Source organism: Solea solea, chromosome 2 (assembly GCF_958295425.1).
Source record: "Solea solea chromosome 2, fSolSol10.1, whole genome shotgun sequence".
Classification (NCBI taxonomy): Eukaryota; Metazoa; Chordata; class Actinopteri; order Pleuronectiformes; family Soleidae; genus Solea; species Solea solea.
The window spans coordinates 10,008,850-10,022,735 of NC_081135.1; the positions used below are offsets into that span (position 1 = coordinate 10,008,850).

The 13,886-nt window shown below is 40.6% G+C and overlaps 3 protein-coding genes across 3 annotated transcripts; 1 reads left to right on the top strand and 2 right to left on the bottom strand.

Annotated features, from left to right (window-relative positions):
- LOC131446225 (cyclin-Y-like protein 1) lies at positions 1-4,512 on the bottom strand. Its single transcript, XM_058617345.1, has 10 exons — positions 3,654-4,512; positions 3,491-3,565; positions 3,355-3,389; positions 2,737-2,837; positions 2,512-2,547; positions 2,126-2,177; positions 1,906-2,025; positions 1,087-1,253; positions 836-998; positions 1-728 (listed from the first exon to the last, which is right to left on the bottom strand). The coding sequence occupies exons 1-10, from the start codon at positions 3,811-3,813 to the stop codon at positions 612-614; spliced, it is 1,026 nt and encodes a 341-aa protein (XP_058473328.1). The 5' UTR covers positions 3,814-4,512; the 3' UTR covers positions 1-611.
- Positions 4,513-5,197: 685 nt separating this feature from the next.
- mettl21a (methyltransferase 21A, HSPA lysine) lies at positions 5,198-6,982 on the top strand. Its single transcript, XM_058617368.1, has 3 exons — positions 5,198-5,403; positions 5,865-5,976; positions 6,056-6,982. Exons 1-3 carry the CDS (start codon positions 5,257-5,259, stop codon positions 6,451-6,453), a joined length of 657 nt encoding a protein of 218 aa, XP_058473351.1. The 5' UTR covers positions 5,198-5,256; the 3' UTR covers positions 6,454-6,982.
- Positions 6,983-7,267: 285 nt separating this feature from the next.
- Positions 7,268-13,632, bottom strand: LOC131446234 (cyclic AMP-responsive element-binding protein 1-like). Its single transcript, XM_058617357.1, has 8 exons — positions 13,500-13,632; positions 11,932-12,025; positions 11,678-11,824; positions 11,415-11,515; positions 11,073-11,212; positions 10,179-10,358; positions 9,946-10,099; positions 7,268-9,140 (listed from the first exon to the last, which is right to left on the bottom strand). The coding sequence occupies exons 2-8, from the start codon at positions 12,016-12,018 to the stop codon at positions 8,996-8,998; spliced, it is 954 nt and encodes a 317-aa protein (XP_058473340.1). The 5' UTR covers positions 12,019-12,025; positions 13,500-13,632; the 3' UTR covers positions 7,268-8,995.
- Positions 13,633-13,886: the final 254 nt, after the last annotated feature.

A 13,886-nucleotide genomic window follows, 5' to 3' on the forward strand; every position in this document is an offset into this window, starting at 1 on the left:
TCCACTTTAACCAACGACGCAGATTTATTTTTTGAATTAAATGAAGTACATTTCACAGCTATAGAGGCCTACATAGTAAGCAAAACAAAGTCTACTCTTTGTCCATGTGCTTAACTACACCACAGGGTAGTTCAAGAAAGATTTTGCCATCATCTGAATGAAGGAGAGAGAGCGAGAGAGAGAGAGAGAGAAGAGAGGCATGAAGCCCGAGAGAGAGAAAAAACTGCCCAAATGACTGCATGATGCAAAAAAAAAAAAAAAGAAGATGGCGAGGTCCTGAATTTGTGGCACCGGGGGAAGTGTTTCCGTGCCAAGTCCTTCCAAAGTTGGTACATCCATGATTTGAAATAAAAAGGATTTCACCAAATTACCATGCTATACAAGTTTAACGCCTCAAGGTCTCTGTAGTGGACATATAGAGGCTGAATTAATAATATTTTAGAGATACTTAACGGTAAAATTGTTTTTTTCTTTTTTCTTTTTATTGTTCCAGTCCAAAGTCGACATATAGTGACTTTTTGGCTTTGGTGATTTCTCTTGATGAACTTTTTGAGTGAAGCATCGCGCTCTTCCACTTCCTCCGCATGCTTACAATCAGCTGTTTGCGGGGCTTAAGAGAGCACGGCGTGCGAGTTCTTGACACCAACCAGGTTGTCGGCACTGACGGATCTCCTCATGTTGGATTTACTCATGTCCTTGTACTTATCCTCGCACAGCCTGGAGATGGCCTGGGGACAACCAAATATGCACAAATCTCTTTATTTACCCACAAAAAAGTGCCAAAAAACTGAATCTGAATTTGGACACAATCAGCTGCAGGAACGGATCTACTTACTTCCAGTTTCTGCGCTCGCTTGTTGCTCAGCGGCTCCAGCGGGAAACTAAGATTATTGTCATCAGCCAGTGAGCGCAGGTCAAAGTAATACTTGGCGTAGACGCTGGCTGGGACGTTGATGTTGAACTGCAGCAGCTCCAGGAAGTGGCGCTCCATTTCATTCCTGTGTTACACAGAGCAGAGCGGGGTAGATTTTAGTTATCACAATAAAAAAAAGTAGGTTTCTGTATTTGACGGAGCACAACTCTCACATGTCTTCCACGGTGATGTCTTTGAGGATCTGGCAGTAGTCGACGTTCCACACGGCCTGGTCGTCCCAGACCTTGGAGGCCAGAAGGATGGCACCGAGGACGATGCGCTTCCAGTTACAAGGACAAATGTCCATCTCGGCGTAAGTCAGCAGCCTCTCCAGGTAAACCTAACGCAGCACATGACCATCCATTCACAGAGTTAATACCACAACCTCATCATATGACAGGTGAGAGTTGGATGATACGGTTATCGCCATCATTATTTTCAAATCAGATGATATTCATGATTATCATGATTAGTTATTGTAAATTGTGGTTTTCAAGTTGTATATGGCCAGAAATAACAAATAACAAGAAAGACAATGTTTTCACAAATCTGAGGTAAAAACAAAGTGCTTCATAAGTCAATGTTTGTTTATGCAATGTTCTCAATCTATTACATAATGAATATTTAACTGAACCTTGACTCAAAGCTTTTTACAAATAAAATTACAATAGCAAAAATCTGTCAGCCTTCGGCTATTTCCTACACAGAATACATGGCTACTTTGTTCATGTGTTTTTGTCACATCAACTGAACTAAGCCGCCACCCATTGGCTTTACTCCAGCCAGCATTCCATCAGAGCATTTGCTGCCATTTTGATTCAGACACATCTGAGCACGGTGTTTAGTCTGTTGTGTTGTTATTTTTTGGCACGGCGTTATTTAGTAAACAGACACACACACACCAGAATTAACCTGACATAGCTTTTTCTCCCCCCCCCCGATTTCTTTCCATTTTCTAGACTCTTGACACAAATCCACTACTGCAAACTCACCAGAGTGACGATGGCGCACTCGGCGGTGAGCTGTGCCGAGCTGAAGAGCGTTCTGATGAAGCGGTAGATGAGTTTGTGCTCTGGGTCGATCACGGAGTAGTCGTCCGGGACCTTCTCCCGCTGTCGGAAAATTAAATAATAATAAATAAGAGTCATCGACCTAACCAGTTTGCGGACACTTTCTCACGCTGCTTCATGTAATCATAACACCTGGACTCACCGACAGGGGATGCTTCTTTTCATCAAAAATATCCAGAGAGCGGTTTGAATCTCTGCAGGAGAACATGAACAAACTCACTGTTAAATGTCAAACATGCGTATAACATTATTATTCTTATTTATTTTAAAGGTTTGGGTTGCTTCCATTAACAATTTTAAATTCTGATCTTACGACTGTAATTCAGGCTTAGTTGAGTGTTAATTTACACTCCTGAAGTTGAATACTGAAATATATATACACACTTATGTATACCTAAGTCAAAGAGAATATAACTGAATTCATTGACAGTATTACCATAGTTCCTAAATAAACAGCTCAGCAGGGAATAATAACAAGTATAGGAAAGATATATATGTTTATATGACAAAATGTTAAATTCTTCCTACCTGTTCTTTATATGATAGTATATAGCCAGTGCGACACTGGAAAAGAAAGAAATCAACACAGATGATTAACTACTAGTTGTGATTGTGTTCTTTTGCAAACAGGCGCTCCAGTGCATCTCCGAACAAGTTTGGATAAAAGATAGTGTTTTGAACGTTTGTAACAGTATCTCAGCTTGCTTTGCACTACACCTGTGCAAAACGAGGAAAGGCGGTGAAGTCTCTTACCATCTGATCGTGCTCTTGAGGTTGGGCTGGCTGACTGTGCTATCGTCGATAAATATCGTTGAGCAGGAGCTGTACTTTTTTGTCAGGATACCTGGGGACATCTGTTACAGAAACGATAATGATGTTTACAGAAATAAACATTGGAGAAGCACAAATCGGAGAGTCTGATTGAATACAAGTAATAGACCAGTGATAAATGCTTAAAAGGTCCAGTGTGTATAAATTAGTGGCATCTAGAGGTCGACTGTGAGTAATACAATGAATTAAAAACCTACACTATGCCAAATCAAGATATGGATTTAAAAAAAAAAGTTTTAGAGCACTTAGTTTCTGATTGCAAAAACTTTACTTGTGTTTATGGACTCCTCTAGAAACTCAAGATGGCAGCCTCGAAACATGACCCTTTACCTAAAGTACATGAAAAAGCTTATTCAAAGCTAAAAATATCAAACGATTGTTATTTTAAGGGAATTATACACATATTCAGTACAATATTCTGTACTGCTATATTTCTGCCCCTTACATGTTAGACACTGGACCTTTAAATAACATTTCCAGGTGTTGTTTTCTGTTGTTTTCCAGCCACCACAGAAAGCCTGAACCCTATATGTCACTTACGTGATTCAAGTAGTTACTTTTCCTTTTCTCACGCACTGAAAAGTGGAGAAAAAAAAGTATTGTTAGATTGGAAGACCTAGAGGAGTGGGAAACTAAGACACACACACAAGCATCTTAAACAGAGTAATTCAGATACCATCAGTCTGTGACTTATTGAGGAACAGCGTGCTGGCTCTGGGGTGGTCCGAAGGGTTGGCTTCTTGGGCCAGTTCTGTAAAATAAAAAGTATATATTAAATTACAAATGTATGTTAACGAAGGTGATCAACTTGGATCAGCAGTAGAGCAATAAAAACCCACCGTCTGGAAGCTCCCTGTCACTGATGTGCTGCAGGTAGGTCCCAGTGTCTTCACTCACGTCTTCGGCTGTGGTGATGGGACACTCCTCCAGCTCCACCTCTCTCCTGTAGATCTTGGGACTCTCTCCAGTGGAGATACAGCAAGACACTGAACCTCCCATTGTTGATCTACAACAGTCCTACTACAGCCACTACTGTTTCCCATACAACTACCACTCAGACTGGGATAGCACTGATTTGCACAGTGAAACTTCAAGATCAATGTAATTCTAGCACTAGTTAAATTTCACTTTAGTGTGGTGGACACGGGTTTAGAATGATCTCATATATTTTGATTCAGTGTATAAGGAAGTAGCCAGACCTGTGTGTTTGGCTGTAGAATGAAAACAAGCAGCTTCTGAGGAGGATGGGCTCTAAGCACTGACAGCCCAGTAGGTTTCTGCAGTTGTCACATTCATGGCGTGTGCGCAACACAGCACTTGCGCACTTTAATAACCATTACATGCGTGGACTGGTCGGTTCTGAGCGCGGAGTAACTTCTATTAAACTCATTATACGGCACAGAGGCCAACATTTCAAATTCACAACTAGCTCCTCTACCCGCCTCCATGGCTAGCCGGCTAACACTAGCTACCGCACCTCAATCTGTTCTTGCTTGCTTCTTCAACAGCATAGACCAATCCATTTTTTGTCTCTGTAGCCCCTCAAACCCCCTCCTAAAAGACAAAAACGCACATTCATTGAGTGTCGAACGCCCCCGGAGAAAACTAAGAAGTAGAAACGCAGCCTGAGCCGGATTAATTCAGCGCCGACGATAGCTTCGCATACACTTCGGGGATGTCAAAACTACCGAAGCCGAGAAGTTTAAAGGAAACTTCCTGTTACGCAGCGTTTCAAATTAAAAGCTCCCACCGTCACAAACGTACAATTGATTTTAGACCGAACGATTTCGAGGGTCTAATTTGCAAAGGTTAAAAAAATTACAAATAAAATAACATTATGAGGTAAAATTACTTTAGTAGTTAAAAGTGTCCAGTTCCAGTTCTTATAATACATCCATGGTAGGAACCTTGTGTGGGATGTTGTACTGTACAGTACATCCCACACAAGGTTCCTACCACTATGCGTGAAGTGGGAAAAATAAGTGCATACACTCCATTATCCACACGAAGCATGTCTTGGGGTATTACTAAATCATTAAACAGTAAATTATGACTTTTTCCAGTAAAGAAAATATACTGTTGTATGTGTTAATGTACACTTCCTGCCTCTGAATTCTCTGCGGTGGGGAGTACACTCTCATCAAGCCCACCCAGTCGGAGACTAGTCTTGCACAAAACAACCGTTGCTGATAGCCCTAAAACAACCATTACACGACTCAGGATCGTTTATACGGCACTCAATCACACACTGAATACAATAAGTGAGCCCTGTGGACGCCTAAAAATGAATATGTTTTTTTTTTTTATCACGCCAATCTTATGTTCCACACTCGTCCGGTAGGTGGCGGTAATGCACCTACAATGTGTTTGCCGACCGCCAAACTAATCACAAAGAAGTAACAGACGAAGGGGGGGTACTCTGCTTACTGTTGTTTCTCAACAATGGCTCTCGTTCCTTATGTTGAGAATTCGCTACCTGCGCTTTCGAAGCTCCACAATTCTTCAGCTCAGTTTAATTTCGCCAGTCACCAGCTGCGTCTCTCTCAGGACTGGAAAAAGTTTGGAGTAGCAGCAGTTGTGTGGGATGCGGTGAGATATGATCCAGTTTTACCTGCCGTCTAATGCTGTTCGCTATATTTTACTCAGTATACAATAACAACATACGATGTATGCCAAGTGTTTAAATAAATGCGTCTTTCCGGTATTAACATTAGCCATAACGAGAACATAATTATATAGTTAGACATTTCTGTACTTCAGTTTTGAATGATTTAAAATAAAAAGACTTGATTTATACGTACTACCAACAAACAAAACAAGCTCATTTTACAAATGAGTAAAACACTTCCGGTTGTGAAACGCGGATGAAAAAATAACTAAAAAGTCAACAAGATATTGCAACTTAAACAATAAGAAAATATTAAATGCAACACTAAGAACATGTGAAATAGATACATAAATAAACAGCTAAATGTTTGATTTTTGGTTTTATTTAAATAAATAGGAAATAATAAAACGTATTTGAATTCCAATTCATTCTTGTTTTCCAGGCAGTTGTCATGTGCATGTACCTGGAGCTGGGGAAGGTGGAGCTGAAGGGCAAGGCGGTGATCGAACTGGGAGCTGGAACTGGACTAGTGGGGATTGTTGCAGCTCTACTGGGTGAGAATATCTTTAACAACAATTGCTTTCATGACAAATCACAAATTGGAAAATTAAAACTGATTTCAAACCCTTCCAGGTGCCAAAGTGACTATCACTGATAGAGAGGCTGCACTGGACTTCCTCTCTGCCAATGTGAAGGCCAACCTGCCTGCAGACTCCCAGGAATCAGTGACAGTGTCTGAGCTGACCTGGGGCGAGAAGCTTGACCTTTACCCAGCAGGAGGATTTGACCTCGTGTTGGGAGCGGACATAGTTTACCTGGAGGACACGTTTGTGGCGCTGCTGCAGACCCTGGAGCACCTGTGCTCGGACACCACTGTGGTACTGCTGGCCTGCAAGATCCGCTATGAGCGGGATACGGACTTTTTGAGCATGCTCAGACAACGGTTCACGGTCGATGAGGTCTACTATGAGAGAGAAAGGGACATCCATATTTACAAAGCACTGAAACTGCCACACAGGAGGGATTTGTGACCACTGAGTTGCGTGTCCTAACTACTTTGTAATAATTTCCCAGAGTTGTAGATGGAATTAAATACATTTTAAAATCAAAGATGTGCAAGTGATGATTAGTAATGATAATGGGGTAGTTTTCTTGTTGTTGTTCTTCCTCAGAAGTGGCTTCTTTGCATCCCAGTTGATGTTGAGATGTGCCTGCTACTTGAACTCTGAAGCATTCACGGGGGCTCAAATCTGAGGTTCTGTTAATTTGCAGTTTCTGAGGCTGGTAACTCTGATGAACTTGTCCTCTGCAGCAGAGGTAACTCTTGGTCTTCCTTACCTGGGGCGAACCTCATGAGAGCCACTTCCATTACAGCGTTTGATGGTCTTTGCAACTGTAACTTGAGGATACGATCAAGCACTGATGGACTGTCATTTCTCTTTACTTAGTTGAGTGGCGGTTTAACACTTTTTTGTTTACTACTCAAGTCTGTGTTCCTTCATAGTTTGGATGTCTTCAGTATTAATCTACAATGTAATAAAATAAAGAAAAACCATTGAAGGAGGAGTGTCCATGCTTATGAGTAATACACAGCACACAATTGAAAAATTGGGAGTTCTGATCCCTATGGGTGACAACTACATTCGTATAAATAAATTTGGCAGTTTTTTAAAAATATTTAAGTGCGATAGATACGTTTTGGAAAGTTTAAATATTTTGTTTTAGAGCTGTAAGTACAGTTAAATATGGTAAATGAGAAGAGAGTAAGGAGCATAAAGGTTTTACTTTAATCCACTTACCTTACTCGGAAGATTTTTCCTTCTTTTTAATAAATTCATTCAAATATTACCAGAAACACATTTATTACCAGCTGCCAAAAAATGTAATATTTGAGTTGCTCTGACAATGCACTGTATAACACAAGTTTGTGAAAATAAAATCAGTGAAAAGCAACATAAAAAAAAGCATACTTTCATGACTATACATAATACCTAAGAGAATACTGAACAACAGTCCATGATTATTTAAAATTATCCTCATTTGCTCACTGAAGTATTTGTCGCACTCTGCCATCCTCTCACCTGGGCGTTTGATGGTTTTGTGCAATTTAAGATGTCCGATTAAGATCAAAACATGATAACATCTTGATAAATAACCGAAACGTGATTTAAAAACTTCAAACTGTGGAGGGAAGCTTTACACCTGCTGGAAATTATTATTAGTAGTAGACACTTTGACGCTATATCACGTACTGTGTTACTTAAAGTACAATCTTAAAGGGGGCGTCTTACCCTGCAGTGGCAAGATTACTGTTGTGAAATGTAGTAGGATTGTATATGCAAGGCAAGAAAAGTGCGAATGCCACTCGGTAATTGTGTAAACAACGTGGACGCAGCCTCTGGGGGCGGGGTCAACAACGCAGAGGCGTCCCGGTGACTTGAATTCTTTCCCACTTTTTTACCAACAACTACCTGCAGGATTCTTTTCTCTTAGGTTATACAATTAATTCAGACAGCATTGAGTTAAATCTTTTTTTGAAAATACAGATATAACAGGTGTCAAATTTGTTCATAATTACACAAGTATGTGTCCCGTACCGTGACACATGTGGCTTCATTTTTTTGTCCATAATTCTGGAATTATTTTTTACAGACATTTTAAAAACCAGGTTAAAAACAAAACATAAACATGAATGAAAACAAAATCAGTTAAAAAAAACTTTAACCCTGTTTGTTTTCATTATTTTCCCCCCAATTATTGACATTTGAAGACCATAAATCATAAATGGGGACAAATAATAGCTAAAAAGACATGGTGTCTTCATATTTTGTCCATATTCTCCAGTATTTTTAACCTTTAAAAAAAAAAAAAAAAAAAAAAGAAGCTGCAATTAACATTAACACAATTTTACAACCTGACTACATGGTCTGCTTTTTTGTTCATGTATCACGGGATGGTAAATAAAATTTAACTAAAAAAAAATATACATGGCATTAACAGAGCAGATAATCTTATACATAAACCAAAACACAGCTCAAAAGATAAAATATCCATGACACAGGCGCCATCTACAGGTCAAAGCATTAGTAAGTAACAGAGGTTAATGCAAGAGCTCGGTACGATAACAAACGCAAAGATAACCTCGAGATGATCTGAGCGTCTCTGGGAGTTGAAAGTGTAAAAAGGTCCGTTGTTAGCGGTGATGTCGTCCTGTTGCTGGTGATGTTGCCCAGTATGTCTTCACACCAGTGAGTGGAATGGTTCCATTTAGTGGTGCCAAAAAAAAAAAAATCATACGTCACCACAAGGACCCTGTATAGTTTACAAACTCCTCCGCATCCTCATTTCTCGTTGCCTCGCTTGTTCAAGTGAGACCGATAGGAGCGGGGAAATTTAAAACCAGTGAAGTTGAGGAATTGTGTGTATTCCTGGTGAGTCACTTTATAGATTTTCAGCAGTTTTTTTAAAAAGAAAGCAAAGGAGTAGAAAAGGGGGAAGGAGCATCCAGGTGCACAGCTCTGTGCTAAGTCTCTGTTCACCTGTCGAGCCCCCGGCAGGCATTTGGTAACAGTTCTAGTCAGATTTGTGGCAGTACAAGTCTTTGAGGGCTTTGAGTTCCTCGATGAGGGTTTTGTTCTGGTTCTCCAGCACGGCCACGCGGTTCTCCAGACACTTGACGTACTCCTTCTTCTTCCTACGACATTCGCGAGCTGCCTCTCTGTGTGACATGAAGAGCGGGGCTTGATTGTGTGTCAGCAGTTAAAGCACATATTAAAGCAAGATTTGGGAAGCAACTGCTTCACCCAGGCCTTGACCCCAAATCCTCTTAACTACTTAAACACCAGATTATGCGTGATGCAAAAAGGCAAACAAGGCGTTGTTGCATCATTACCAGTGCATTACAACAGAAAATTAAAAAGCTACAACACAACTGTTTACAGCCAGAGGCATTTTTAAGGTGCTGAAAGCTGCTGCAATGACTGAAGTTGATGCAGCCTCACTGAATGAATGAATGAATGAATGAATGAATGAGTGCATGCGTCTGACTTCTCCTATGCGATACAAGATATATCAAGATAAAAAGCTGCACAGATTGTTTCTCTAGGATCATGAAAAGTTTTCTACTTCTCAAAAGAGAGTGACAATACACTGCAAATACACTCGAAAATACTACTGTTAATTAATTACAGATAATACCTGTTGAAGGATATTACGATAGGTTTGAAACAATGATACCAATATCTGCTATAACACATGTAATTAGGCTTGAAATTTAGTGTTACAGACTTTTTAAAAAGTACTGCATTTCACTCATTTATTCAATATATATAATTGATTAATGATAATAATTATATTAATAATAATAATAATAATAATAATAATAATAATAATATGATTATCATCAGCGCAACAGCCTTTAAAAAGTCACCACAGATCACGTTATCACGAACTGACGACATCCAAAATCAAAGACCCTATAATGTCACAATATTGATGTATTGCCCAGCCCCCAAGTCACATACCTGTTTTTCATAAGTCGAACCTCCCTTTTACGCGTCACCTCCTCCGTTCCTCCTCCTGTTCCCATAGCAGGTGACGTCGCCATGACAACCCCTTGGGTCATGGCGCTGGTAGGCGCTGTGCGGATCTGATAGGCCTGGACATCACCAGAGGCGGCTGACGGACAAAAGAGTTATTTTACGGTAAGAGTCACATCTGAAATTGGCTCTCACATAAATTAGAATTAATTTCCCACCTTGTACAACCACTTGGTTGCTAGGCACCAGGATTTGCTGCCCGTCGCTGGTCTGCGCGTACTGCAGGATGGTGGTGCCAGGCTGGCCCGCAGTGTTCGCCATGGTCAGCGCCTGCAGACCCTGAACTGCATCTGTGCCGTTGTTGGCCAGCTGGATGGCCCCGCCCTGGGTTATGGCAACTTAAATAAACACAAGACATTGTCACATGTTAAAAACAAATAGTCAACTAATGCCTTGCAAATACAGCACATAGCACACAGACACTATGCTGTCAAAGCAGAAAATCATTGTAATGTGTTCAGTAACAGCATATGTGTGCGACAACATCAAACAATGTGTCTATTGATGATCAGGAGCTTTAATACGTGTCCAAGAAAAAAAAGACAGTAATCTAGGCCAAAACTTATAATCATCAGTGTCACGGTGTTATATGACATCTGATGATCAAGACTTTGCAGACCAACGGTATATAAATTCAGGTTTTCCGTAGACACATAATCCTACTAATAAATCCAGTAATCTTTCTTTCTGTTCATCTTTGTCCTTCTATTTTCTAAACACTTAGACTTCCTTTTATTGTCATTGCACAGAAAACACAGCAGTGAAAACTGGCAACGAAATTTCGTTGCTTGGCAACCGGATAAAAAACCAACAGCACAGCATTGAAACTTGCTCTTGCTCATTTGACAGCGATCTCTTTACCCCCAAAGACCCACTGACATGAGGCCAGATGTCTGGAATTATTAGTAGGAAGCTACACACTGACTCCAAAAAAAAGGAGGAATCTTAACATTTCCGTCAATGTTTCAACAACTGCCCATCAGACCAAACACACACATATGATAGGTTTGTTGCGGGGGGGGGGGGGACCATCACAGTCTTATAGTACTCACTGTACTGGCCGCTGCTGGTCTGATAGATGGGAGTGGGCATTGTGACTGTGGTGATGGCTGGAGCCGTGTCGTCCTCTGACTTCTCTTCCTCGATTTTAGGCACTGCTGGCACGTCTGATGATAAGTCGTTGAGAATTTTCCTATAGAGGAGAACAGTCAAAGAGAGCTCTCAGCTATTGCATATAAAACCAACAGCCAACAATTTCACTGAGAGAGGAGAAGTATTTATCTTTCTCCCAAACTTTACTAGGTAGATCAAAGCAGTAAAAAACAGAATACATTATATATACATAAAATCGACAAAACTCATTCCTAACTTTGTGTACAAGACGTTGTGCAGACCTGTAAGACGGTCGTCTGGATAGGATCTCTCTCCTTTTCTGAGAGTCTATCACGCTGTCGACAGACTCCTGCGAGTCTTCACTCTCAGCAACAGTTGAGATCTGCATGTGAGAAAAAAAAATCACAACACCTTTAGCTCAATAGTGGACTAAAAAAAAGGAATAACAAGCTTGCAGGTAGTATTACAATGTTTATGCAGGATATCAAAACCTTCTGATGTGCTGCGCTATGATAAAACAAAGGTTGTTTTTATCTCTTCTCACCTGTACAGTCTGGACTTGTGGGGACTGGATGACAGAGGGCTGTGCAGCTTGGATAACCCCGTGCACTTGGACCGTCTGACCGTTGGGTAACTGCACGAGGGTGACTGTGGGACTACTGGTGGTCACCTGGCCTGCAGCTATGGACGCCTGCAATGACGACAAGCCTCATTCCTTCATTATCGACATGCAGTGCTACAAACTTAATATCTGTGATATTTATGTGCTGGTTACTCATTTGGAAAGATGAGGTTTACCTGTGTCAGAGTAATCTGCTGGACCTCAGACTCTGAGACACCCGTTTCACCACTTTGCTGTGTGTCTGCACCAGCCTCCATGGTCATTTAGAATCTGAAATACATGACAGACACATAAATAAAAGCTACCTAAAATTTGGCTAGTCTTAATATACAATATTCATTGAAAAATAATTTTCTTCAATATCAAAATAATGTTTATACATAATGAAAACACAATGAGACAGAACACATGCAAATGCTTTGGATGTTTGGTGTCAGATGTACAAAATGTTTCTATGTTTATTTAACAGTATCAAAATAATAATAATAATTTGAAAATCAGGAAATAAACAGGAAGACGCATCTATAACATTACATTGACAAGTAACAATTACAAGGCTACACGGTTAAGACTACCTATAATGTTGTTTAGACTTTAAACTGTTTTATATTCACAATTAACAATAACATATGAATGAATATTGAGCTGGAATTACGACTGAATCATAACTGTGTGGAGGATAAAGTGGTAAAAAAATGGATGAATGAATATAATATACTACATTTATGGGTGGTAGTGATTTATTTACAGACATCTGCTCACACTGTGGAATCAATAATATCTGTAATGGCATTATGGATATGTGAAACATAAATTTTGACAGTTAAATTTGCGGACATCAGTGAAAAAAGGTTCCAGACTGGCTAAGTGGCTATTAAATTTAAAAGCAGCATTGGATACGGTGGTGTTGTAGGTTCAGTGTCAACTTCAGTGGTTGCTGATGCCTTAAAAGGAGGGTGTGGCTTAGCTTAGCATGCTAGTACACGATTCGTTCACACTGTTCCCTTGTAGAAACAGATGGATTTAAATACATGTATAAGTTGCAATGCTCAATATTAGACAAAATAAATATTAAGACTTGCAGCTACACGCTTCTATTTCACATAAACGCCCAAGGCTAAATGCAGCTCCTCCTGTCTCTCTGTAGGTGACCAAGTTTAAGTTAGCATGTAGCATGCTAACAAGCTATTGGGACTGCACAGCATTTAAGCGGCAGCGGGCAGCGATTCAAAATGAAAAAAAAGTTATTAGTCATGTTAACATTTAGCATGTCGTGTTGCAATTTGCCGCTTCATAGTGATATTCAAACACAGTTGTTAGTGGCTCTGCGTTAGCTAACAGTGCTAGCCCTGGGCTGCTAGCTGAGAGCCTACATGGAGGGAAATGTCTGCATGCATTGTATGCCAGTTTTGTTTCTAACTGAGACAGTCCACTTTCACTTGAGAGTTTTTATTGACTCAAACCACCAGAACACGATGCTGCCGTGAGCCAGATGCACATGATTAGCTGCTTTTGTAACTTATTTCTAAATAGTTTAATAATACGGATAAATAATTCAAGCCCACTCCCTTAATAATACCTATGTTGGAAGCCAACGGGGCTTGCAGAGACTGACTCATTTTGTGAGCCTCTGCAACACCGCCGCCATGATCTCTTTGTTGGCTTTGTGCGGATAGCAGGCGAAAACAACTTCTCTGGGCAGCCATCTATCTCTCTAGCAAACATCGGATGCGTATCCTCTTACCAACACAGGCTCGCTTCGTCACTCCCGAGTCTACGGAGCTCCACTTTTATTCAGACCGACACGTAAGAGACCGCGTCAGGCTACACCTCCGTCGCGTCACCGAGAACAACAACAATGAGAGGAGGACGAGGCAGACGACGACAGCGAAAATCAGCTCCGTCGACGGGACCCGAGTGGATACGGAGGCTGCCGGAAAGCCACGAATGTCCGCCGAGGAAACGAGGTAAAACCACGGACACAGCCGATGACTTGCGGCCCTCGTTTATCTGCGCATGCGCTGTGCAAACTAACGAATCCGTTAAATAAAAAACATATTTATGTATCTATCATCGATGGAAATATTTCAAGGTTAATAAACTCGGTAAAATAGTAGAATGTTAAAAGAAC